This window comes from Falco peregrinus, chromosome 1, assembly GCF_023634155.1.
Source record: "Falco peregrinus isolate bFalPer1 chromosome 1, bFalPer1.pri, whole genome shotgun sequence".
NCBI classification, from domain to species: domain Eukaryota; kingdom Metazoa; phylum Chordata; class Aves; order Falconiformes; family Falconidae; genus Falco; species Falco peregrinus.
In genome coordinates, this window is record NC_073721.1 from 60,876,938 (window position 1) to 60,904,726 (window position 27,789).

The 27,789-nt window shown below is 45.0% G+C and overlaps 1 protein-coding gene across 1 annotated transcript in view; it reads left to right on the plus strand.

Annotated features, from left to right (window-relative positions):
- The first annotated feature begins 1,933 nt into the window (after nt 1–1,933).
- Nucleotides 1,934–27,789, plus strand: part of KCNK10 (potassium two pore domain channel subfamily K member 10) — a 65,736-nt gene continuing 39,880 nt past the window's right edge. The window contains exons 1-2 of the mRNA XM_005236344.3: nt 1,934–2,099; nt 27,322–27,650. Coding sequence (XP_005236401.1) covers nt 2,048–2,099; nt 27,322–27,650 — 381 coding nt within the window. The 5' untranslated portion in view covers nt 1,934–2,047. The remainder of the gene's footprint in view (nt 2,100–27,321; nt 27,651–27,789) is intronic.

A 27,789-nucleotide genomic window follows, 5' to 3' on the forward strand; every position in this document is an offset into this window, starting at 1 on the left:
TCTTCCAAGGACACACACTGCTTTGCAGGAGCTTGCACAGCACCACCAGCTGAAGGTGTGGATTCACAGATACTGGTTTCCCATCCTCTTTTGGGTTGAACAAAGACTGGGGGACAGGCATGGATGCATGGATTTATTTAGCTTCTGAATGTGGATATGAAAAGAGCGTGCCAGCCTCCACAGTGAGTTTCCTGAGGAGAGCCACACATTTCACACTGTTGGTTTTTTTTTTTTTCCTCCTTCCCTTTTGCCAGCAGAGATTTCTCCCTTTTGTCTTACAAGGTTAGCTCCCAGCTGAGCAACAGATAGGAGAGCAAGATGGAGTGGGCAGTTGAGCAAAAAGAAGTACAGAGCAAAAAGCAGGGGACAAGTCATCCCAGGTGCCAGGTTTAGAGTGCAACCATGTTTCCTGAAAATTCAGGAGGTCCAGGCTACGGACCTCGGGACTGATCCTGATCTCGGTCTCTGACCCGTGACCCCTGCGAATTTGCAGCTCTCTCCCCAAACCACGGCCGGCGAGGGAATGCTCCTCACCCGGGAGTTGGTTGCCACCGGGGAAGGGAGGAGGCAGGACAGGGTTAACCCGGCACAGCCCTTCGGGCCCCGGGGGGCTGGGGTTTCGTTACCCTGGCTGAGGGAGGGGAACTGGGGCTTTATTGTCCCCGGAACTGGGGACCCTTCTGCTGTTCCCAGCCTGCGCTGGGTTCGAGGGAAAGCCTGGAGCGGGAGGGAGGGGAGGGAGAATGCAGACTTGGCAAGCAGCGGGTGTCTGGGAATTGCACAAGGTGAAGCCAAGGGTCCTCCATTTCCCCAAAGCCCCCCCGCCCCGGGGGGCTTCGCGAGGCCCCCAGGTTCCCTCCCAGCCCTTCAGCCCCGCCGCCCCAGCCTGGCCCTCCCCGTTCGGCTCCGCCGCGCCGGCCCTTGCCTCGGCGCCGGGTGGCCGGCCGCGTCCGCAGGGCCCGAACGGGGAGCGGGGGGTCCCCGGCCCTCGGGGTGCCGGCGCTGCCCCCCACCCCGGCCCTGCGGGGGCTCGGGCCGCCCCCTGCCCGTCCCCTCCCCCGGCGCTGCAGAGGCTCCGGATGGATGCTGCTTACTCCTGCCATGTGCTGCCGCTGCTGCTGCCCATAGCTCAGCCGAGCGTGTCTCCGGCTGCAAACTCCGCCAAAGCAGCCCGCACCGCCCCCCCCCCCCGGGAAGCATCCCCAGTAAGTACCAGCCCCCGCGGGCACCCCGCCACCGCCTCTCACAAAGGGACTCGCCGCCTCTCCCCACCCCCTTTTCCAGGCAGGGCAGAGAGGGGCTCCGTGGATTCCCTCCAAAGCTATAGGGTGGCTCCCTCCTCCTCCTCCTCCTCCTGCTGCTGCTGCTCCTCTCCTGGGCGAGCCAGGCTGCTGCTGCATTCAGCCGCCCCCCCGGCCCAGCCATGCCGCTGCGGCTCGCCCCCCACGGCTGACTGCCCCCCCCCGCCCCGAGCCTGGGGGCTGAACCCAGGTGGGCTCGTTCTGAGGGGTGGCTGAGGCCAGAGAGTGTGCGCGGGTGGGAGGTGTCCCTGGGGCTGGGGGGGGGGGGCTGGCTGCTGGCTGACCACCCCCCCACCAGCCCTCCGAGCCTGCGGACTCGCCAGCCGGGGGCCCCCTGGGGTGGGCGCTGCGGCGGGGAGGGACCCCCGGCACCTGCAGGTGGCCTGGGCGAGCCAGAGCTGCCGGAGACCCCCAGGAGCCAGGGCACCCTGGGCTTGCTGCCCACCTCAGCCTGCCCCCCTCCCCGCTCCCCCCGGACCCTCCCCGCTCCTCACTCCATCCCTTTTCCCCCCTCCCTGCTGGGGTGCCTGCACCCCTCCTCTCCTTGCCGGTACAAACCCCTTCCCCGCCCCTCCCCACCTTCTTTGATTTATTTGTGTATTTCTTTCCTTGGCAACCACCAGTTCCCCTCAGTCAAACAGCGCAGGCTCCCTATAATTTGAAATTAATTTGTTTGACTGCAGCATTGAGACAGGAAGGTTGGGAATTTATTCAATTCTTTCTCCTCCCTGTGCAAAAAGGAAGCGATGAAATTTCCAATCGAGACTCCAAGAAAACAGGTGAACTGGGATCCTCAAGGTTGGTGATTCTCTATTACTATCATTACTATAATAATAACAATTATTATTATTCTTTGTGCCTAGTGACTCGTAGGAGACTATTTGACTCCAAATGGGAGGAGACGTTGGATGCTTGTCTGCTTCCCATGTGCACCGCTCAGCCGTTCTTGCTCAGTCCTGGCAGTGTGATGCGGGGTGGGGTGGGTGCACAGGCGGAACCTCTTCTAGGTGCAAGTTTTATAGTTCTAGATTTGATATCTCTCTCCCCTCCCCTCCTTTTTTCTTGAGTATTTTCGTAGCAAACTTGCCTGGGATGGCAGTGGTCTCTGGCTCCCAGCATTGTTTGTTTTATCTGTGGCTCCTTTGTTGTTTCTGGTGATCATTGTCTCTGCTAAACGGGTGGCACAGGAGTGGACACAGATGTGACTGCTTGCTCAGGGCTCCTCGGTGGCAAATGTTTGTTGGCAAGCAACTGGAGCAAAGCGCTGCTGCAATATAACCTGTAGTGTGGATGGTATAAAGACACATTAAATAACGGCGCCCAAAGGGACCTTTAGACTCTTTACTCTGTCCTGTTAACAATTGATCAGCCCAAGTAGATAGTTTGATTAACTCTACCGTTAGGGCTGGAGTCTGTCTTGGGGAGTGTGTGTGATGGTGGATGGAGGTTTATGCCAGTGCAGTGGTTTTCAATGAAACGATCCAAGCAGTGTTTTAAAATAGACCATAATGAAATACTCTCCTTCCCTGGCATGGGAAGGAGGTTCATGTACAACCTACAGAAGTGGTGGCTGAAAAAAACGCTGCTGGTAATTTGTATACTGGTGTGTCATATTTCTGTGCATCAGTGCAGGAGCAAAGCAACTCGAAGCCATATGCTCAGGTTTGCAGCAGAACTGCTGGCAGGCAGCCGCTGTACAGCAGTGCCTGCAGGAAGCATGAAGTGATAGCACGGGCTTTGATTATTCATCTTTATTCCGCAGGTTTGGCTTTAGTGGGCAATTTGTCTGTCATCCCCCATGCCCCGGTGTCTACAAAATGAAATGTTAGAAACAGTTTCTCCTGGTGTAGGAGGAATGCCGCAGAACAGACATCTTTCTGCTGAGCAGATCTGATGTGCTGTTTGAATAGTATACGCAATTAAGCTTTAGTTTAAGCCTTACTACATCTTTAATTAGGTGAAGGCTGAAATCAACACATCGGCCTCCTCCGCCCTCAGCTTCACAAGGAACACATGGATAGTAGCTCTAACAGAGATTTAATTATTTTAACAATGATGTTTTCCTTATCCTAGGGTCCAGATTCTGTGTGGTGAAAATTTGCTTTTCCCAGGTGCTTTTCTGAATGTATGCTTGCTGTAGTTTCATTTTCATTCATTTTATGTATGGCAAAATGCCTTTGAATGCAAAAAGCCCTTTCCTCCCATGGCCTGACAAGGCACACAGGGGGCTGTACTGATGGCATTCTGTATGTAGCTCCTTTGCTTGGCAATTGGCTTTAAAGCATATGGATCCAACAGGTGGGTGGTCAGAATTTACTAATGTGTCCAAAACTGTAGAGTACTGTAACAGTTAAAAGGCCTCAAACCCAGCAGGTTTCCTCTCTGCCAAGCTGAACCCCTGCAAAGGGCTGCAGAATCCTACCAGTTATTTCCCCTCAGTGTATTGACTTTGTTAGCCAGGCAGCAAGGATGCTATGTATAGCCAAGGAGGAAGCAAAAAAATGTCAATTTCTGATTCTCTAAGGGACTCAGGAAATGAAATTTGGTGGAATGGCAAAAGGCTAATCGGTAAGGAGAAGTTGTCTAAGGGCCAATCCTGTAACCAACAGAGGAGCAGTGCAATGACATTGTACTTGCACAGTCCCACTAAAGAATTAGTGGCATGGGTAGAAGCCAGGGTAGATCAGAGTTCCATTCCTTTTGAAGCAAAAATATGTTTATATAAATACAAATATGAGCAAAGATATTCACAAAATTACTTAGAGCCCTAACATGAATTTGATTTACGTATGTAGTCTGTTCTTTGCATGTACATGTGAAGGACGATGCTATGTTTTGCATCCCATGCGATATCCTTGGAGTTAAGAACTGAAGTAGCTTTCCTCAGATACAAAGATAAACGTGTAGAAAGCTGATGATGCAGGGATACCAAGAGGCTGAAGTATTAAAAGCAGAGCTCATGTCCGGTTAATGTTCACGCTCAAATACGAAGCTCATTTCAGTGTGTATTTTATGATTGTGCCCTGTTCTGGTCGTCAGACGGAGAACATGCAGTTTCCACAGTTTTGTCTAGTAGGAATTGTGCTAACTTGTGCTAACAGTGCCTGAAATATATCAACTGATATTCCTGGCAAGCAAACTAGCAGTCCAATGATGTAAGTGAGAGCTTATGGTATCTCAAAGATTGTTGAGATCTGATTATTCCAGGCAATATTTTCTAGGAGCTATGTACATTTCTAAAAGCCAGGGCCCTTGCTGGGGAGATACGGCTGGCTTGGGACTGGTGATGTGGCTGGTTTGAACCCGGGTCAGAATGATAGTCATTGCAAGGAATTAATGCTCCAGCTCCATAATGCTGACTGAACGATAAATATTTACATAGATAAATAGATTAGAGTCTGCTGGTAGCTTTCAGCTGGCATAGAACTGGTATTCTCAGTTCACATCAGCAAAGATCAATATACCATAGAAAGGCTTTGTGGAGAGAAGAGGTTTAAAAGGATGGGGCTGACGGGAGGGATGGTGCCTGACAGGCAGCTGATGGGAGACTAATTTCTCAGCCGTTAACAGTGGAACAAATAGTTAAAGTGGAACAAATAGGGCATGGAGGCCGAACTGTGCTTTTATCCTCTTGTGAGGTACCTTTGCTTGTCATGGGTGTAGAGTGTATCTGCGTTTCCCTGCAAATGCTGAGTGCGTTTTCTAGATAAACGATTTTTTCTAGATGAAGTATTTCATCAACCTGGAAGTATATAGGGTCTGGATTCCTCCAGTGAAGCTCCCTATTGTCCCAGGCAATCAGACTATATAGTCCCATTAACAAACAGATCAAACTCCATCTGAAAAGTCACTGGGACTTGTCCCTAACAATCCAGTGTAAAATACGTCCTAGAATCTCCTGTATATTGATTAAAAACCATACTATTCACATACAGTGAGTAAATGGGGTAAGAAATAAGTAAAAACCCAAACCTCAAGAAAGTTTTTGGGAGGGCTGGACACATCGAGCAGGGGTGTGGAACCTTGCACTACCTGGCCTTACATTTGGAAAACCAAGCCTGCCATTTGTGTCATCGGTGGAATCAGCCTGGATGTACACAATTATCAAACATTTGATCTGCCTATCACCAACTTTTGCTTCTCCCATTTGGTGCAATTCAGGTAAAGCAATAATAACTGAAATTAGTGAAAGAACAGATTTTTAGTTTCCTACCTCATACAACTTCCCATCTATACTTTTCAGAATATAAGATTGGCTTTATGGCAGCATATGAAGATACACAATTTTTATAATTGTTGTTCCCATCTCTCCTCTTTGCTGCATTTCTCCTGCTGTCTGTCTGTTACACCCACCTGTTGTCCATGCTTAATTGGCTTATAATGTCTTTGCACATATATTTTTATATAGTACCTAAAACACAGTGTGTCCTCATCCTGACTGAGACATCTGGATGTTACAGCAATGTCAGTTTTTTCCCCCTACTGATTATCTGCTTAAAATTGCTGTTTCTTTGCAGAAAAGAAGTGTAGATAGAGGCTGTTTCAAACATGCTCAGAAATTACCCCCAAGCATGAGTGTCTTGCAGGGTGATGGTGAGATGTCTTTTCCAAAGGATGGATGCCTATCTTGGTGATGGTCTTAGTAGGCAGAAAATGGAATTCAGTTTTGTCCCATCCTTTCTGCCTGCTTTTTTTTTTTTTTTTAATCTGTCATTGCAGTGATGTGGATTGTCAAAGCCTTTTGAATTTCCAGGTAGATATTTATCTTCACACTGGCCTTTTGAAACTCTGAAGGTTTAATACAACTTCTTGTGTCTTTTCACAATGATATAGATTGTGTAGGATGGCTTTCTGTGCAATCCTGAAATCATGCATATATTATCTTCCTTACATTTAGCGTGGGAGTTAGTGGTCTGTGGGGAATTCAAGCTGTGGTTGAGTCTGGAGTTTCTCTTCAGATTTTGCCACTGACTTACTGTTTAACCTTCAGTAAGCCACTCACACGTTCTACTCCTCCCTTTTTCCTTGACTGCAAAACAGGAATATTAATACTTCCCTAATGCACAAGGGTGTTGTGAAATATAATTAACTTGTTTAGAGCAATCTAAGATCTGCTATCGAAAGAAGAGCGTATGTATTGCAATCAAATGCTAAAACAATTAGGAGGGAGCAAAACAGCCTGTCATCACACACAGATCACATCAATTAAGAAATAAGGTTATCTCTGCACTTGACAACCAGAGGAAACTAGGATTACTCGTGCTCCTTCACAGACACTGAAGGCTCAATTGAGTTTCCCATTAGAGGCAGCTAGAGACCTTTGCTATTCCCCAGCCGCAGCTCCCGAGGGGCTCAAGTCTTCCATAGGTCCTGTGTCACCTGCCATGGGATTTCTCACTTCACCCGAGACACCTCAGGCAGGACTGGACACCTCTATGTGGGACATTGAGCTGAGTCTCAAATGCCTTCCCGCAGGTACCGGGGTTGGATCATCCCTTGACGAGTGTTTGTTGGAAAATTCTTTGGTGTAAACTGCTCCGTATCAATTAAACTGACGCTGCCTGCAGTGTTACAAACTGCTGCTGTTCCTGCTCTTTCTGCCCTTTCATTTTAACACACCAATACAGGAGGCAAACTTGCTAACAGCACAGATGAGTAGAACGAGGGTGTTCTTCTCTGCCCTCTGTTCTCAAGATCATGTATGACAAGAAGTGGAGTGCAACTGTGAGCAAGGCATTCTCTTTCTGCACTAGTAAGTCAGCTCTTAGTAGCTCAGTGTAAGGAGTCTTCTATGCAAAGCTATAGTGTGTTAAAAAAAAAAAAAAAAAAAAAAAAAATCTCTGATCCCAGCAAGTGATCCATGGTCAGCAGGGCACTGACCACATGCTACTGGTGTCACACAGCTGTGTTGGCTACTGACCCGTCTGACAGAGCAGGACTCTGCTGTGCCTAATAAGAACAACTGTAAGGGGTTGATTTTCAAGAAAGATTTGAAGGAGACTAGAAACTGGATGAACGGGAGGACGCTCCTGGCAGTGCGTGGTGTAGGCACAATAGTGCCAAATACAGTAAGGTGGAAATTTTGCAGAGTCTGGGACAGAAATGAAAGAGGATGAAGAAATTAGAACTTTGCTAAAGGCTATAGGTAGCCTGCAGGGGAGGCAGATGAACACTGTGGACCTTAATGTGGTAAGAGATAGGAAGATATGACCGACCTAGCAGGAGAGGAAGAAAGAAAAAAGCTGTTATTTTCATCATTAGGCTGCCCTGGAAATGGAAAAACTAAGGATTCCAAAAAAGTAAAATTAGTAACAAGAAAGTGAAAGGCTGGACAGCAGCTCTCTTAGTAACAGTGGGGAAAGGTGGAACTCTAGTCAAGGTAAAAAGATGAAGAGCAGGGTATCATTAAGATGTCATCTGTACTGTGGGAAAAAGGGAGTGAAAAGAATCAAAAGCAATATGAAGCTGTAAGTCAAAGACACGGAGAGCAGCAGAATTGTCAGCAGTGGGAGAGGTTGAGACAGAATTATTATTTCACTGAAGAATACCAATGCTATTTTTTGCCACTTATGTACAAGAGTAATCCATTAATAGTTTTTTGGACTGAAAAGTCCCTTGGGCAGCTCTTGAAAACTGATGCTACTTGAAGTGATGGTGTTTGCTTTTGAAAGAAAAATATATGATATCAGTTGTAATTGGGTAGGCTTTGGTTCAGCTTTTGGCATTTATGTGGATTTACGTAGCTAGCATGTGGACTTTATCAGCTTCCGACAGAAGAGCGCATATATATGGTGATAGAGTTTAATTTTTACTCTTTTGATTTAATCCAGGGCTAGGAATTTTATCGCTCACTTCAGTGCAAGCAACACGAGATTCTTCATTTTAAAAGTATCAGAACTGTGTTGTCCCCGCAGGCTTTACTGAGTTAAAATCAAAGAGATGCTGGAATCACTGGGAGCACAGGGGCCCTAGATGTGTTGTAAATAGGGTACGTACCGGAGTGAAATGGGGAGGGAACAATGAGGAGGTCAAGGGAAGAAGGGGGTAACAAACCCGGTAGTGCTCAACAGGTAGAGTATTAGAGAATTCAGCATGGTGGGGGTGCCCAACCTTTATTTTGTAATAGTCTCAGTGTAATAACAAAAGCCAAAGCAGAGAATATAAATGCTGAACAGTTGTCTGTTTTTTTATAGGATTTTTATGTAAAAGAATTGACATTCAGCAAGAGGCTAAATACTACCTTTTTTAATACCTTTTTAATTGGAATAATTCTGCTTTTTGTTTTCTGTAAGAAATTGAAAACATCCTGGGACTTGGCCTTTGTCAGGCAGAGGTTCCTCTTATTCGAGTTCCTGAGACATTGGTTAATACTTCTGTTGTTTGTCTGTCGAGCGTGTATATTAAAAACATTTTAACTATGACGGGAGATGTGCTCTAAGGTGAACCCACTGACTTCCATAAATAACACGTCGTGCAGTTCTCCTGGTTACCCCGACGGGATCAATCAACAGGTGAGCCCAGCACATACCATACACCCCTGCACTTCAGGGTGATGGTACCAATCCTTCTTTAGTCCACGGACCGTTATTATTCTCCCAACATACTTTCTGGGCTGCTTTTCATAGTTATAATCAAGTATTAATTCAGGTGATTTAAACAAAATGGTATTTCAAAAGTGAACTATGGAATGTCTTACCATGTTAATGAACCACAGAATTCAGGGAATATTTCCTTGGTCTGGGAATGCTGAGACCAGAATTCAGACTTCATCTTTGTCTTTAATTGCTAATACAGTTATTTTGCTATAACAAATCTTATTATCGGCAAAGTGTCCCAAATGCATGTATTATTATGTGTTACTCAGATGTTTCAAAATACGAGCATAGGAGATCACTGGTAAGATTCTGAGGTTAGAGCGGGAATTTCAGTGTGGGAATATCTCGGTGTTGGAAGTGGAAATGAAAGCCAGCAATGTAACAGCATCCATTATCAAAGCCTGTAAAGAGGGCAAAGATGTAAGAGAGTACACAAACCTGGCTTTATTTTCCTGTTTTTAAAATAGAACATCCTACTGAACGCTGGAGTTGTGATGAGATGCATGACATATAATATATATGAAAGGGATCGAAACTTGTTGCACTTAGGATCTAGAGTCCTGAATAGAGGCAGTGATCAGCTACAAAGTCTGGTTCAGTTGGGGTTCAGGTTTTTTTACATCATTAGGTCCAGCATTGCGCTTGAGTTTGTTATTTGAAATTTTAGAGGACATTTGAAAAGAAATAAAGACCTATTGAGGAGGGACAAAGGAAAGCACCTTAGGTACTGTAGGTTACAAGAGAATGGACTCAAAGTGTGACAGGATCCGATCTGCTGCCAGAGATGCAGAAAAGGCAGAATGAAGAGAATGCAGAGAAAATGGGGGGACACGAAGGCAGGTTTGGCTGCCTCCAACTAGAATTCACTGTTTTCAAACACGTGATGTTCTTTCGACCTTTTAGAAGTGAGCACATAGTCTATGGCATATTTAAACAAAAATGAAGTATCTTTATATTCTTTATTGGCTCCTCAGGCACGTATCGGGGTGCCTCCTCTGTGACCAAAACTAAAGCACGGTATAAATAATCCTATGGACATATTACGAAATGTTTTAATCTCATTAAGTACCTTTACTAGATGATGATCTGTTCATTTGGCTACTCCTTCATTGGAGAAACATGTTTCTTCTGGTTGTTCCTCAATCCTGCCCCCGAAGAGTCACATTCAATCGATCCTTAAACGACATCAGTTCTCTGATAACCCATGGGTTACTGTGACTGTGTGACCGTTGTTTGCTGAAAACAATAGTCTGTTTAACTAGTAGGGGATAACAAAAGTTGACATCTTCTGACAAAGCGATACAAGTTATTTTAGTATCACTGTCCTACAGGATCATCACAGTGCTTTAAGCATCAGAATTTGAGTACCTAGATTTGTTAGAGCCATATGTTCATATCTCAGCAGGACTGACTCATCTTTTCTTCCCTAGGAAGAAAAAAACAACGTGTTACTGACTTTACTGGATGAGGATTTTGGAATTTGGGACCTTAAACTTGTGACTGAGATTCTTAAGATTCAGTGATATGCTGTTAAAGGGTGCTTGGATTATTCCTCTCTTACCCGATATTGTAATATAGTAGTACTGGGATGATTTGAAAACAGCAAATACATACTGACAGCCTGTCCAGGGCTTTTATCCTCTCAAATTTCAACTTTTGATTTTAAAGAAACAAAAGGCAGTCACTAGCTACTATGTTAGTCAACCTAAATAATGAAAGAAATATGAAAGAAACAGTACTGCAGAAACTCCCAGCTGAAATGAAGGAAGCAGGTCACACATCTCCAAGACATTCTTTTAGGTTAACTCAGACCCCTCACCCCTTAAATGTTAAGAGTGCTAAGTTTGGATTTCACAAGAGAGGATCATGCAGAGAGGTCCTGGGTAGCAGCAATCATGACGGCTACAGCAACACCACCGGAGCCACCTCTGCATGATGCTGCAGCCACCATACTAATTTGCCTTCACCAGAAGCAGAGTTTATTACTGGCTTACAATGATATACTGATGTGTAATCTCACGACCTGCATTTGTTGTTGCTACCAGACATTATTTGTTGATTCAGTTTTCTAAAAATAGGCATCTGCTGCCATTTAAGGGACTGTAAGGCAGCAGAGACATTTGCATAGGCTGCTGTATATGATTATGGTCCTAAAGGAGACCTCTGCCCTTCTGGAGCAGCAGCTTAAGGCCAATTAGGATATCCTAGGACCTCTCACTTGGTACTAAATTATATGGATGGGCAACTGAATTACACCATTTGAGCGTGACTTGGAGAGTAAAACACCTAAATATAGGTAGCTATCTGAAATGCAGAGGGATTCTAAGTTTCTAAGGACCTGTCATAGTTAGGAGAGATGTAGTCAAATACAGTTCGTGCAGCCTGGAGAACTCCCAGTAGATGTCTGGTTTGGGTCAGCGGAATCCCCCTCCAGGTTGCAGTGACCAATGTGGCCACATTTGTATCGGATCGAATGGGATGCATTCCCAGTTACAGCAAAGGAAAGAGAGGAGACAAGGGTTGTTCCTGCTCATGTTTTGAACTTCAGCTCAAATGGCTTAGAGTAGTTTCTCACTAGGAGTATTTGGGACAGGTACACATGATTTTTCATAGTGGATTCATTCTCGGTTGGTGCATGCTTTGGGGTTGCAAGAAGTTACACTGTCATGATTAGTGCAGCTCTGCTGAAAGCTATAAAATACTGCTTTGAACTTGGCATTATTAACAGCGATTTCATTTGTTTTCAACAGCGATTTCATTTGTTTTCAACAGCTTTGAGCACAGGAGAATGAGTTCATGCCCACCTGCTGCACACTGTGCAGGCATGCTTGTGCTTAGGAGAAGCTTAATTGGGGCCAAACTGATTAGAAGGCCACAGCTGTCTCTTTCTTAAGTCTGACCTGTAAAGGCATGTAGCTGCCTGTCAGCGATGCAGAACGGCGACACGGTGAAGTACTGCGAGATGCTAGAAGCCATGCCGTATCAGCAGATGCCATCCTTGTGCAGCTGTAAAGTTTTATCACAGTTCAAATTACAACTGTATTTCTACCGTATTATCTGAACAGAAGCTGAGAAGGAGATAAGAAAAGTCTTATGCAATTCAGTTGTTGTCGTCCCAGACTTCTTATCATCTGAGACACCCTAAATTACAGACTCTGTAGCAAACTCTGAGCCAGCGTTGTGCAGCCAGGATCAGCCTGGCATGGACCTGGAGCTCTGGTGCCCAACCAGCCTCCAGTGATGCTGCTCACCTGTTCTGTCATACACTGCCGTGAGCAGCACCCTGGGTCTGAAGGCGCTTTAACCTCATTCCTTTTGCTCACCTGAGCACTCCCTGACTCCCACTCACTTGCCAGTAACTGTCTTACATGCAGACTGGACAGGTAAATCATGCTGACTGTGGCAGCTTTACTGGTGCAACTTAAACACCAAAAGGGTAAAAGAAAAATGCGTATATTATAAAGAATTTAGAGTAAGAGAAAATCAAGGTGGCTATGCCCAACAAGTGTATTTCAAACAGCAACTTCCTCTTCCTTGTGAAAGATCTTTTCTGCACAGAATCGTCTTGTAACAGCTACCTTTGTTATATGTATTCTTTGTCCTGTTGCAGAATAGGTGTTTATAGTATCAAAAAGCTGTTGTTCACTTAATTAAGACTGTTACAGTGTATAGGAACTTAAGACCTCTAAATAGACCTCATCCTCAGGGTATGCAAATAGTATAGCTCCAGTAAAGTAAAAAATAGCCTGAATGATGTGCTTCAGGATTTCTGACCATTACCATGTGATGAAAGATCCACTTTTATTGGTGTTGCCCAGAAAATTTGAGAAATTATCACTTAATTGAAATGGTGGATCATTAATGAGATTTGCTTGAATTCAAGGTATTTTTCTGTAGATTCCAAGCATTAGCTGGACTGGGGAAGACACCATTAAACTGGTGCAGAAATTCTTACTTGTTTTTACAGTGGAGCATTAGTAAGAGCTCTTTGGGTATGGTCAGTAATGTGCAGGTAGATCTGTGAGGACACCCTAAGAGATCTTTGAAGTGGAACAATCAGTGCTGACACTATTCTTATTCTGGTGTTAGAGGTTATATTGCATGTGTTTTTCTGACCTTAGCCATATGTGAAAGATCTGTTCCTTGGCTGTTAACCTGAGCGAGTCCTGCAGGAGATGTCGTACAGCCCCAGCTGAGCGATGTATCGGCCTCTCACGGTTCCAGGCTGTGCTATAGCCAGTGGTGCTGCTAAAGTCACCTTTGCGTGACCAAGGTGGTCAAGAGATTCCTTCGCTCCCTGTCAGGCTGTACCCCTGGGAGCCAGCCAGCAGCGACCACATCTCAAATGGAGACTTGATGGCTTCCTGCTAGGGAGGGCACTGGGCCAGGCTGCCCAGGGAAGTGGTGGAGTCACCATCCCTGGAGGTATTTAATGTGTGGATGTGGCACTTAGGGACCGCTAAACAGTGGTGGGCTTGTTAGGTTTATGGTTGGATGATCTTAAAGGTCTTTTCCAACCGAAATAATTCTCTGAATCTTTGCTTTGTTGTCTCCTCCACTTGCTTGTCTTAGCACTAGGTTTCTGTCAATAAGAATATTCTTCCCTTTGTACACAGGCCTTCCTATGCTAAGATGCAGGACTTGGGTTTCCTTCACTGGCTGGTCTGGCCATGAGACCATTGGCTGAATTTCTTTTTTGAATCCATGAGATAGGATATTGGGAAGATGCCCATCCAGCTGCTCTACAAGAAGGGCACCAGTTAAATCCCTGACCCTATGTCATCCTGTCAGCATTTTGAAGCAGAACACCTTGAACTCCTGTGGTGGGAGATTCAGACTTCCTAAATTTTATTGGAATGCTGGGACATGTCCTAGTGAGAAAAAGTAATCAACTAATTTCATCCAATGGCATGTCATGGTGCAATGGAAGTTTTTGTATTAGTCTTTATAAGGAAGATTATGGATAAGCAGAAGCATCGCTGCTTCAACCAGTCTGTTGGTCATTGAAGGGTGACTCCTGCAGGGAACCAGAGAGCAGCTATGTATTCCTTGGTGCCTGTACCTGAGGCTCGTGACATACTGACAAGAAAGCAGTTTTTCTATATATTGCTGTGGTGGGGTGGGCTTGGCTGGATGCCAGCTGCCCACAAAAGCCACTCTGTCGCTCCCGCTCCTCCTCTTTTCTCTTAGCTTGCATTGCTGAGCAGATGCCCCAGGGTAGGGGATATCCCTATGGTCACTTTGAGCCAGCTGTCCCCTCCCAAGAGCTTGCCCCACCCCCCACCTGCCGGTGATGAGGAAGGTCGGAGGGGCAGCCGCGGTGCTATGCAAGCGCTGCCCGGCCACAGCCAACATGCTGGTGTGGTACCAGCACCTCCCTGGCCACTGGTACACAGCCCAGCGCTGGGAGGGCTGCGGTGGGGCTCAGCCAGCCCCAATACAGTTAGCTAAGCAGGAAAACCGGCGGTTTGTTCACCTCTCCTGACAGGAACTCTTTTTTTCCCAGAGTCTTCTCTGTACCCATAGATCTGGAGCCAAAGCCACTTGCTTCCTGTTCGGCTCTTGGCAGAGCAGAGACATGGATGGACTAAAACTCCCAATTTTCACAAGAGCAAGAAATGCTGATCTAATGCTGGGGAAACAGGTTTTAGCAGTGATTTATTGTTTTTAGCCTCATTTCAGAAAGGGAAAGGTGAGAATTTTTCTTGGGTTCCTCTGTATTCGGTTTCTCTATAAATAGCTCCATAAAGCCGATGGCAGCACTGCTGCCAGTGGGAGTGCTGGAGCACACGCAGTCGCCAGTCCTGGCGCAGGAGGGCTCCTGCCTTGAAACTTGTCAGTCACTTCTGATCTCCCCTCAACTCTTCCTGCTCCTCTTCGTAATGCTTTTCTTGATTTTCCATTTTTTGGCACCCTAAGTTCATTGGTGAGCCCTGTCACACGTGAGGGTGCTCGGCTCCTTGCTCCGGTGTCAGAAGTGTGGGGGGGCAGCTGGGTGCCGAGCAGAGGGACTGGGCAGGGAGTTACGGGTATGCTGTCTCCCACGCTGCCAGCACGGCTGGGGAGCAGTGAGGGACAAGAGCAGATGGATGGATTTGGAGGAGAGCAGGGTGGAAAAGAGGTCAGGCGAGAGAGAAAGCAAAGCAAGGGAAACAAAATTCGAACTGCCCTCCAGCAGTGTGCAATCTCACTCCAGCACAAGACAAATCTCCCTCAAGTATTCGTCTGGACTTGGCAGCCCTGTAAGTAGTGCTACAAATGGTGTCAGTAGCTGTGAATCTTCATGTTAATGCCAATAAGTGTTAGCTAGGAACCCCCTGAGGACTGCTGTCCCAGAGCCAAACCAGAAAGAAAAAAATTGAAGATGCTTTCAGCTGTTCCTGGAGTTCACGTCCTGCCTTGGCACATCCATTCTTTGGGCCAGTGAGCTGTCACGTATGCCTTAGAACAGTGCAGTGCCTGGGAGAGGGAGGAGGGAGGGGAAAGAATCCCAGCATCCCATGACCGTGACTTTTGCAGAGATTTTTTTAATGTCAGTGGCTAAGTTCTGGCTGGTACCTGCGCAGGCCAGCCTTGGGCTGCCTGTTCCCCGTGCCGTTTGCGTGTCCCTGGGAGGCAGGAGCTCTCAGCTGGGTTTGCAGGCGGGTGACGCTTGGGCAGCCCATTGTGGGTTCGTGGGCAGGCGCTGACAGCGGAGAGCCTGGGTCGGGATCTGGAAGTTCTTGTAAATAATCAGCAAGAGCAGCTTACACACGGGTATCATATTTTCCCTTTATATCCAACAAAAGAAAGGAGTCTGATGGCTGGCTGTTAATCTTGTGACCGGCAGACCAGCATTTTGTCATGTATAGTCGAAAAGAGCCTGTCCCCTAAAAAAACTTGAAAATTTGCTGATCCATCGATGACAAATCGTTGTACCTGCTTGATGCAGATATGCCAAAGACCTTGTTTTAATCAACTTTTGTAATTACTCTTGAATTTAATGAATTTGCTAACATCTCTGTGGCAGTGTTTACACGAGACAAACTGTGAACACGTACAGTATTGTTGTTCCTCAGTGTCACAGGGGTTTCTCTCTTGTTTGTGAAACGCTCTGAGATATTTAGATAATCATGGAAGATTATTACTGACTTGGCACAACTGAAGCAAAGAGGAATGCTGAGATGTGTTTGACTGCCTTACACAGAAGGGGAGGGAAAGGATTTCAAGAGCATTTTCCTGCCGTGAGTCAGGACTAGAATATCAAGATGAATGATTTTGAATTTTTTTTTTTTTTTTTTATACTCTTAGCATTTCGCCAGTTTGTTTACAGATCCTGGGTGATGAATACAAGCCTACATTAGGCTGTTTTCCTTTGTTACCCTTCACTGATAGCTTTTTTTCTTGGGTCCATAGGGGTATGCAGGGCACAGAGTGAAAACAATGACCTAAATGATTTCTGGCAGATGATTTTATTCCCTGTTCTTAGATACTTCCAATGAAGGAGATCTCAAATATCTTAATGGCTACTCCCATGCTTAGCTATCCTTGTAGCTAGGCTTTTTCCTAACAGATAAATCCCTGCCTCCTTGGTACAGATTAATCAGTTATTTCTTGTCCTACTCTTAAGGGATCCAGGGAAGAGTTCATCACCCTCCTCAGTTAGTCAGTGTCTTGTTTTCATTTGTGAGACTACAGGTCACATTTTTACACTTGGTCCAAACAGCATTTTCATTTATATTAAGGTGATACTTTGGAAAGTTGCGGTGAAAACCAAAGTGGGTTGCAGAAAAGGTGACTGCATTGATGATCATTTTGTGTCATGAACAAATGGCGCTGGAATACGTGGTGGAGTTTGATTTACTGTGGTTCAAACCAAGAAAAGAGATCTGTCAAAACTGATTGAAGGATGAGACTGGCATTTCCAATATTCTTTAAATGCAGAGCTAGTGTTTGCCTCCTCTAGTTTGCTAAATCATTCTCTCCTTCTGTGGTCCTGTGCTCTTAACACCCAGTTACAATGAAGCGCGTCAGTATTTAGTCACCATTCAGTATTTTGGTGGTAAGTGGAGAAAGATGTTGAATCGAGCAGCCTTCTCTGTGCCATTCCCAGTTTGCTTCCTTTTTCTATTAGCCTGAAGAAAGAAAAACATCTCTTCATCTTCACTGGTTGCTAACTATATGCAGTCATAGGAAAGGTGGTGCAGAAGCCAAAACATAGTGTTTTGGAATAAAATGAATATTTTTTTGGGGAAAAAAAAATAGGAATAAAATGCAAATGTCCCAGACAGGAGTGGTTCTTTTGGGATAGGTCTTAAAACACATGAGTCTGGCAGCGGGAGAGTGGATTTCTAGTCCAGCGGTGGTGTTTGTCGTGTGACCTTGGTTAAGCAATTTCTGTTCTGTCTAGGCTGTACCTGCGCAGCTGTATTCAGCGAGTTGAGTGCTGCTGCCTGAGCTGGGCCAGCCCAGGGCAGTTGTGAGCTCGAGCCGATGCGGTACAGTGGTGTTTTGAACCAGGCGTATCCTGCCAAGTGGCCAAGCCCAGAGGCAGCAGCTCAGCGCTGGGCTAACAGGGTGACCCAGTGTTTCTTGGGTGAACCTGGTTTCTGTGCAAATCTTAATGAAAGCTGGATCAGCCTGCAAGAAGGAGCCTAAAAATACTTTTGAGTTCCTCACGTGAAAGATGAAGGAAAATCATTGTTGTCCAGTATCAGACTTTTTCCAGAATGGTTTGAAAGACACCACAATGGGATGGTTTGAAAGAGAGTGATATATGGTAATTATTGCTGTTTGTAATATATTTAAGGCAGTGACACTCCTCTTCTAAACACTGCTGTTGTCAGGACCCTTGTTCTGAAGAGTTTATTGTCTGTGAAATAAATAATTACAATATGTGACTATTAATAAGGACATATACAAAAACTGATTTAGGATTGGATTTGTTAGCATAGTGAAATTTTCTGGTTTTTTCATATGGTTGAGGGCACTGAGGTTTTAGTCTCGCAGACTTTTTATTTTCCTAAGCAGCCATTGTGAGTCTTTCCTTTCCCTGCTTTCAAAGCTCCTTGTGAGATGGATGCTTGACCTGCTGTTCTTCTGGGCTTTAAAGAATTTCCAATTAGGAACGGCAGCACCTTTCAGAAAAATGGCATAACAAAAGTATACAGACCCTTCTCTTTTCCTCGCTATGCTTTCTTGGCTAAAATTAAATTAGCTTGTACATACTTCTTTTCTATTTCTTTAGGGAGACTAGGTTCAGAATGGCTAAAGTGAAATGATAGAATACCAAAGGGTCTTTCAACAGCCTGACAAAATCCCTTGAAAACAAAGAAAAGGGACATGACATAGCTCAGGGGAATGGTAATTGCATAGACTTCTTAATCTTTTGCACACTTGTTAAACTAATCGCAGCTAGATTAATAAGTAATCCAACCGGTCATGTTTACCCAGCACCCATTTTTTATCCATTTAACATCTGCAAGCAGACTGTGATTTTCTTATATTTTTAAAAATTGTCAGTCAGAGATATCAGACTATATTGCTACTTTTCCTTCATTGGTTAGGAGTGTATGTACTTCATGCCAGCATGAAATATTTAATGAATTTGACGTTTAGCTTTATGTGAAAATGTATGTTGCCAACATCCATTTTCTTAAATGTATATAGAAAACGAGTGAAATAAAATGTTTATATGTGGGAAGGGAAAATGAGAATACAAGATGATAAAAAATGAAAAAATCAAATCCACTCAACAAGACAATTGAATGTTTTTGTTCCATATTGATCCAACTCCAGCTGAGAGCGACAAAAAGGCATTACTGTTGCAAGGCTGCTTGCCCTCTCTGTAGCTAACTCATGTTCATCACTGTAGTTTAAGTCCTGATCTATACATTGATATTCTTAGGGCGTGATTGTGATAGACTGTTTCATCCAAATCCACAAGCACTTTGTGACTGGTGAGACTCAGAGGAAAAACAGCGCTGAGCAATACAGTCTGAGTTGTGTCCTCACCTTTATGGCTCCTGTGCAAACTGTCTGTGGTAGGTTGACCTTGGCTGGCTGCCGTGTGCCCACCCAGCCGCTCTCTCACTCCTTCGACCACAAGAGGGGAGGAAATAAGATGGAAAAGTTTGTGGGTCGAGATAAAGACAGGGGGATCACTTAGCAATTACCATCACAGGCAAACCAGACTCGGCTTGGGGAAAATGAACCTAATTTATTGACAATTAAAATAGATTTGGATGGTGAGAAAAAAGGACAAAGGTTAAAATACCTTTTCCCTCCTTTATTTTTTTCCCAAGCCCAACTTCACTCCTTCATTCTCGACTCCTCTTCCTCCTCCCCACGCCATGTGGTGCAGAGGAGGATGGGGAATGGAGGATTGTGGTGAGTTCGTAATAGCTCCTCTAGGGCTGCACCTTGCTCCTCACACTTCTCCCGTGCTCCAGCCTGGGAGCTTCCTTAAGGAAACATCAGCCTGCTCTGGTCTGGAGCCTTCCGCGTGCTGCAGTGTGGGTGTCTGTCTGGTGTGGTCCTATCCATGGGCTGCAGGGGAATACCTGCTCCGCAGTGTCCTCTTCCAAAACTCACACGGGCTGCAGGAGAATACTTCCTACAGCTCCTGGAGCACCTCCTTCTCCTTAACTGACCTTGGTGTCTTCAGGATTGTTTCCCCACATTTTTTTTTTCCTTATTCCTTACTGCCTGCACAGTATTGTTCCCTTTTTTAACCCTGATTGCACAGAGGTGCTGCCAGCTTGGGGGATGGGCCCAACTGTGTCCTGTGGTGGGTCCCTTCTTCCACAGAGACCACCACTGTGGCCACCCCTGCTACCAACACCTTGCCACCTGAACCAAATACTCTGTTGTGGTGACCAGCCAGCCAGGTACTGGGTTTCGGTCACGTGCTTGCTGCCCAGCTCAATGGAAGCAGCAATACTCTGGTAGGACAGGCAGTAGAAATTGGAGAAGATTCCCACAGGACTTGTTCTTTGGATCAAACAGGAGTGACAGTGCCCTTCAGTGGAAAGCAAGATTCATTCCGACGAGTTTGTTGCCTGCCACTAAAGCAGCTCTCCAGGAGCAGGGGCGAGGCTCACATTTCCTTTAGTTTTTCTGATCTCTGGTGCACCAGTATCACCACTCTGTGAACGCTGTCACAGCTGGGAAGCTCTTTCTACAGAAAGAGAGACCTTAACTCTGACCACAATAATTTCTTAATTCTTACGATGTTCTCATTTAGGCTGTTTAAGATTTTTTATTTTTGCCTAAACTATCATTTTCTAATGAAGAAGAACAAAAGCCACATTATAAAACAGCGGTGTGTTTTTGTTTTCCTGTAACTGCATTCCAAATCAATTAAGCAGTTGGGGTATTCCAAGAGCTATTAATTAGTATGTTTCAATTATAACTGATGAAGCAGAATTATGTAGATTTTTTGGAATTTTACCGAGAATCATAATTTCGAGCACTAGCTGGGACTTTATGACAAATGATACAAAAAGTTGCAGAAGACTTTTGATATGACATTTCCCCCAAAGCTGCTGCTGGGGATGACAAAGCAATGGTTAGCCATATCTCCCTCTGGTATGTATTACTGATATTTCTCTCCCCACCAACAGAGAGAGCTTAATATATGAACTTTCATTTCACTATTTTGTTTATATTTTAGTCGCGTTATCCTGGTATAGGAAGCCAACGGTGACTTTATTCCTCATGCAGTTTTGTAACCTAAGATGATGCTTCTTTCTCCGGGAAAGGGGCGATGGGGAGCCATCAGCGCGACTTTCTAACAGCACATTCGATCTTTTTGATTTAATATATGTTGCCCTTTCTGCCTTTACCTGTCTCTCCGTACTTTTGTTGAATGCCTTGCCGCTGCTGACTGCGTTTGCAGTGGGCGGCTGGGATGTTGCTGAAGTCAGCAGCGCTAATACCGCATTAGAGAATCCACTTCAGAGAAAACGACGTTAGATTTAACCAGCAGGGTATTGCTGCGGTGGAAAGCTATATGCTCGGGGGCACTCTGTGCATTTTCCAAACAAATAATGTCAGGCTTTGCTTTGGCGAGCAGTAAATGTAATAGTACTCCTCCTCGCTTCGACAGCACTTTGCAGCAGAATTCTGGACAGACGGTGAACCCCTGTGGTGCAGCAGCCCTGCAATACCTTTCACTGCTCCAACCGGGTGGTGGAACGCCCTGGGGATACGCAGAGGGACCAGGGCCAAACTGGCGTAAAACATGTCAGGGCTGAGAGCAGTTTTCTTGATCCATGGCTGTATGGATCCCGTGCTACCCAGACAGCAGTGTTCCTCATTATGCCTCACTCCAGAGCAACAGCCACAGGGATACTAGTGTTCTGCCCCGCATGTAATCATAGCCTGCGGGCAGGATTTGGTCTCCCATTTCTTGATCACAGCTGAAATGTCACCTGTTAATTAGCCCGCATCATGCAAAGATGCTGCACAAACACAAAGGCAGACACAGTCATCTACTGGGAGTTTTGCTCTAAACCCCAGATTTTCTAAACCAGTGTCAGATTTTTGAGTGCCCAGTGTGCGAAATTCCAGCGTTCATTGTGCTGGTTAAACGGATGCTTTCTGCTTTGCAAAACCTGTTAAAAAACCCCACAACAGACAGAGATGGAGATTGGGGGTGGGGAGGGGGCTGGAATAGCAAGCAGAGCAGGTGGTGGAAATGATAAGCCATGTCCTCATAATGCAAAATTTTAATGTCTTAATGACTTTTTGGCTATGCGTGGACAGAAACTTCCACATTTCATTACTTCCATCGTGTGTATAGCAGCCACCCATTTCCTGATGGACGTGCGAAGTCCCTCATCCATACACCCGCATGGATTTTCTGTTTGTGACGTGTTTACGAGCTGTTCGTATGGCTGGTAGCTTGATGCGCTCATCGTCTCCGTTCCTCCTCTAACAAACCTCTTCTCCTTGCTCTGACTCCCAGGCACAGCCCTGCTCTCTTACCCCAAGCAGCCGGTACCTGTGATGGCTGCGGGAAGGTTGTGGGATTGGAAGGGAATGCTAGATATGCGTGTGCTGCAGGAGCTTCTGTCTGGACCTGAGCCAGAACCGACATTGTCTATGAGTGCAGGAGCGTATGCTGTCCACCATGGGCTGCCCATTTTGCTGCCTCTCCACGCGTTCAGTCAGGAAGCCCTTTGAATTGTAACTCTGGTGTGTGGCTGTTTCAGAAGAGGAGTAGGGGGAAGGAACCCAAACAACTAGTGTACTCTGTCCAGTGAAAATGAAATAAATGAGGCTCCTGCTGGGATGCTAAAACGATTATGGCCAGTGGAGTCCTTTCATCCCCCAGTCCTCTATAATCCATCTTAAAGAAGGTAGATCCACCTGCTCGTAGTGGCCAGTTCAGGGGAGCTGTAGTGGACTTGGCTAGCACCTCACGGACGTTTCCGAGCTGTGGAGCTCCAGGTCTCTGTTCTTCATACATGTGACAAAATACCATGTTTCTAAATTACTGCAGGAAGGAACGCCGGCTTGTTAAGTAGCGCTATAGGAAGGATATAAAGTGCTGGTTACCCCACGCAGGACCTTGTGGAAGCTGTAGGGAGCACGATCTGCTCGTGAATTTTCTCAGGGAAACTGGGCTGCATGATGAGATTGTAATGCGAACAAAACTTTTGAGTTTTCAGACAAACATAAGGAAGACTCCATGGGAAATTTTGCATGCTTGACTATGAAAATACTTGAAGAAAGCATGATTTCTTTTCTTTAAAAATCCTCGCATCATACTATGAGGTTTTGGGGAATCATACTAGTGCCTACCTTCAGATGCACATCACAGAACCTTTTGACTTGAACTGAAAGTACCTTGTTGCCTTCCTTGGGTGGACCCACTACAATGGGAGATGAAACGTCCACTTTCATTTTTGATCAACTCACATATTAAACTTAAAGCCAGCTGCTGGGTTTATGAATGCGTTAGTATGTATCGTCTCCATCCAGTTCTGTGCTGAATCCTGTGAAAGCAACACTTGCATCAGATGTGTCAGGGTACTCTATTCTACTCTCATTAGAATGTATATACATTCCTGTGTGCTCAAGTAACACAGGAACATGGAAGAAAATAAAGTACTAAGTAAGATGCTCCGTTAAACCTGATTTACATTTTTTTTCTCAGATAAAACTTGTGACAGCAATACCACAGAGGTAGGTATCTTAATTTTAAAAAAATGTATTTGGTTTAAACCAGTTGAGAAACTCTCTTCTAAAACCAGGTTTCTTTGGTATCTGCTATTCTTGGTGTATTGGGTAAGATAGGTGCCAGGATGTAGGTCAGTGGAGCAAAGACGTGCTTAACATTTTCATGGGAAAAAGCTGGTTGAACATCCTTGCAGCCTTTTGGCTCTCACTTGAAGCTGTCCTTCTGGCGTGGTTGTACTTTGAACCTCTCTGTTTGGAGATTTCCCCTGTAAATTAGAACTGTTTTCATAGCATCATAACAGGTTATCTAGCTCACCTTGCTGCTGTAAAGCAAGCAGGGCCAACTGTACCTAAATATTCCTGGCAGAAATGAGTCTAACCTGTTCTTAGAAACGTCAGTCTCCCAAAGGAAAGCATACCTGCAGTATTAAAGGCCATTTTTTAACCTGAAGCAATGTCTTATGGCACATTGTTTCAATAGTCCCAACATTTTATGATATAGCATTTTGCTTTAGAATAGAGTATTTCAGCTGGAAGGAACGTACAAGGGTCATCTAGCCCAGCTGCTGAAGTTGGGTTAAGCTTTGTCCCAGTCTTCTTGACGGTCAGTCAGTGGGAGCTTTGATTGCTTAATTCTCATCAGTATTAGAGATCTCGGGTGTTTCAGCTCCTCACGTGTCAGCAGGAGGCCTGGCTGTGTTGTTACATCAGTGTATCAAATGCAGGTAGAGTGGTAGTACTCTTGGAGGCAAACAACTATACAGATCCTAACATCTTAATTTGACTTGTAGCGTTGATCTCGTCAGTTGCCTGATGTTGAAGCTTATCCAAACAAACAGGAGCTCACCTGTCTTGCCCCACTGGCATCCTCCCACTGGGGTAAGGCCAGTGTTGAAGGGCTGGTGTGCTCCTTGGAGGGCACCTGTTCCTTTGAGGTTACCTGCCTACTCATCTAGTGTGTGCGTGTGAATGGAGATTCATCGCTGCTTTCAGTGAAGCAGATTAAGCCTTTTTCAATATGATTTAAGAAACACACATTGATGAGGTTCTGTTCTGGGAAAAGCCTGTTCTGGCAGCAGCTTGTTTTGAAAAACCATGGACTATGAATAAAGCAGGGATTGTTCTGCATTTATTGTAAACATATCCTTTACTCTTTTGCTCTACATTGGTCCTAAATAATAGTCTAAACTATCTCTGAAGATGCAAAATTTATGTAGTCCTTTATTTTCTTAAAGTGTTTGTATAGTTCTGTACACTGTTGATTTGCCACTGTGGTCCATCCTTCGATTTTAGTAAAACTACTTGTTGAATTTCTGGAAGTTTATATAGCTTTTATGTTCATATGTTTGCTCAAAAATTGTACAGACATGGATTCTTGTAGGACACTCATGTTGGAAAAGTGAGCATTATTTTATGGTTTTATTATTTTAGTCACTAGCCCTGCTCTTGTCGTAAAGAGTGAGATAGCTGCTAGGCAGAGTACCTGCACTGGTTTTCCAATACCTAACTGCTGCTTAAAGTCTACCCTGAAACATCTCCAGGGGGCTGGCTGCAGCTGTGCCTGCTGCGCCAGCCTGGTGAGAAGGTGGTCTGTTAACATCAGTCACTCAGCTAGCTGCTTTAATAGGCTCTTCCTCTGTATTAATTTATATCACGTAAAACTGGATCAACATTTCTGCATACACTTAGGGCAGCTATCACTAATAGAAAATGAAAGACTTTAACACAGTTCTTAGAAAAAGAGCTGTCTTTTATTTTAGAGATAAGCAAGCCAAGCACAGTAATCCATTGAGCTGTGTAAGTGGCACAATATTTATAGGAACATTTTACGTTCCCCACCCTGAACTTCCCATCTTGTTTTTAAATCAGTACAACACATTTTCCTTTGAAGACAGAGTCAAACGGGCCATGATTTTACTGTAAAGCTGTCATTAACACTTTGCCAGAAATATGATTTGAATAAGAAACAACATTTATACTAGCAGGGAGGAACAGAAAACTCACAAAAGCTGTTTTAACTCTACCAGCTCTTGACTTCCTTCCTCTTGACTTATCGTTTGTGGGGTATCAAAGTCAGGCTTCTCCCTCCACTGAGAGACTTTCAGATCACTGCAGCACGCCGTTTGTGTCACATGCATCCTGCTCTTCTTACCATGTGAGCCTCCCATCATCAGGCTGTTTTGCTGAATAATCTCAAGAGTGCAAAGCCAGCCCTCAGGCTTGCAGATTTGGTGTTGATTCACAATGTACACAGTAGTTATGGGCTTTAACAAATATAAATTGATTGAATTCCATGGAATCCATGGAAGTTCTGTTACACTGACTTAAATCAGCTGAGCCACTTCTGGGAATACTCAAATCTCTTTAGTTCATAAGGAGACGACGTGACTCAGATTTAAGATATTTGCCTATAGAGGAGGGGTGGCTCTAACTGCTTCACACAGCCTCCCTGTGTGATGTTTCTTCTGAATGCTTTCCTGATATTTCCTGCTGAAGCTCACTGTGCCTATTAGAATAATTGTTTCCTTTCAGAAGGTTTACAGAACAAAACTATTGTTCTTTTTACAAAAAAATGTGACTTCTTTCTAACACTGTCACTCTTCTCCTTATTGTCACTCTGAGTTTTTAGAACTTGCATGAAATATATGTGGAGGTAAGAGAAATTATCCCATTAAGCTTGATGTCGCCCCACCTGGCTGGTAAGTGTTAGAAACCATAACGACCTTTTGGTGGTCAAACTGAGCAGCTGTGCCATGGGGTATTGCAGAAGTGAGTTACACACAAAGGGGATCAACCACAGAGGCTTTTCTTCTGATCCTAGATCCTTTCTAATCTATTTAATATCTGTCACATATGAAAAGAAATATTAACTCTCAGTGTAAAGCAACTATAGCTTTCTTAGTTTATTGGTTAGCAAGTCAGCTGGAAACTGTCCTCAATGCAATGCTTCAGAGATGCATCACTTCTAGGAAAATGTGACTGTAGTAAACAGCTGAGTTATTTAATCATTCAGTATCATAAAATGATTTCTATTGGGAAAGAGCTGTAGCCCACTTCAAACTCAAGGTGTAATCGTGTTGTACGTTCAAATTGTATCGGATCAGTTTATAGTGCCACTCTGATGAGATGTAAATCCTTCTGCTTTAATTTCTGAGCAAAACAGCGAAGACACTTTGGGAATAAGTTCAGAGAATGCAACTAAAGTGACTGTATTTTAACTGTAATCTGATTTCGGTCTGATATGAAATAAATTAATCCAGTTTCAAAGAAATTACAGGCCAGTGACAACTGCACTGTGCTAAGATTACAGCAGGGATTTGGTTTAAAATGAATCCAGCATCTTTGAAGCCTGCATGTGGTACCATTATACCAGAGGATGCCAAGGAACTTGGCCTCGCCCTGCCATTGCTAACACTGGCAATGGAGAGTGAGGAAGTACGATGTCAAGACACCTGAATGACTTGGAGGCGAGCCAGCTTTGCTTTGGATGCCTTGGTAGCTTGACACAGTGGTTGGGCTAATAAGTTTGGCCGGAAGTCATTGCTCGTTAGCTGTGATGTGCTGCCGAGGCCACGCAGGTTATTATGGCATCGGTGTCTTGAGCTGGGGTGTCCATCGTCGTGCCTGGTGCATGAGCGATTTTGACCTCAGTTATCTAAGTATGCTTTGGCTGAGGAACAATTTGTGCTAAAATTTGGGAAGCTTTTGGGCTTTCAGAACATTTTCAGAAGGGATGGTTTTGTGAATCCTTGTAAATAATACAGGCCTGGTTATGCTGGTAAGCCAAACGGCACTGTGCTTTGCAAAGCGTTTTCTGTTTCTGTCAATACTAGGCCAGGCAGTGATCACTGATCAATTTCCCAGCACTAGTAATACTATTAGTATTATGATTTAAGGACATAAATCACTGTGAGGGTCCCTCACCAAACACCACCTTGTGTAACTGATATCCTAACAAGTCTAAAATTTCATGTTCTTATTAGATAAATGGTTTTCTGCATCCTTCTGAAATTTTTGCCGTATGCAACCGGCCTGTCCAGTTCTAGAGAGAATGGGTGAAGCAAACCCTTGAGGTGGGTTGTGTTTGGGTGGACAAACCACAACATGGAGCCTTCCAGATGAGAAGAATCCCATCTTATGAATAACATGGTTTTATGTGAGAGTCTTGAAAATGGTACTTAGGAAAGTTGTATGGGAAGGTCAAGGTCACGGCCTCAGGGATGTGATTTTGAATAAGATTTTTTTTACTTGTGTTTCAGTGGCTGTTCCCCCACCAGTGCCAGCCTGTGAACCCGAGCCCAAAACTAACGGGCATTACCCAGCTCCACGGCTCTCCGTTTGCTCCCGAGCCACTGTTGTTGCTACCATGGAAGCCCCTTCTCAAGGCCTGCAGACAGTCATGAAGTGGAAAACAGTGGTGGCCATCTTCGTCGTGGTGGTAGTTTACCTGGTGACAGGAGGACTCGTCTTCCGCGCCCTGGAGCAGCCCTTCGAGAGCAGGCAGAAGAACACGATCGCGCTAGAGAAAGCTGACTTTCTTCGGGAGCACGTTTGTGTCACCCAGCTGGAGCTGGAGACGCTGATTCAGGTATGCCACGGTGGAGAAGACAGTGCTTCTTGGGATGTGGGCTAGGCAGCTTGGCTGCTCGTTGGTCTGCTGGGTCGGTGGGGAACAAACTGCCTCCCAGAGCCCTCACAGTGGGCAGCATTTCCCAGCCATTTCAAAG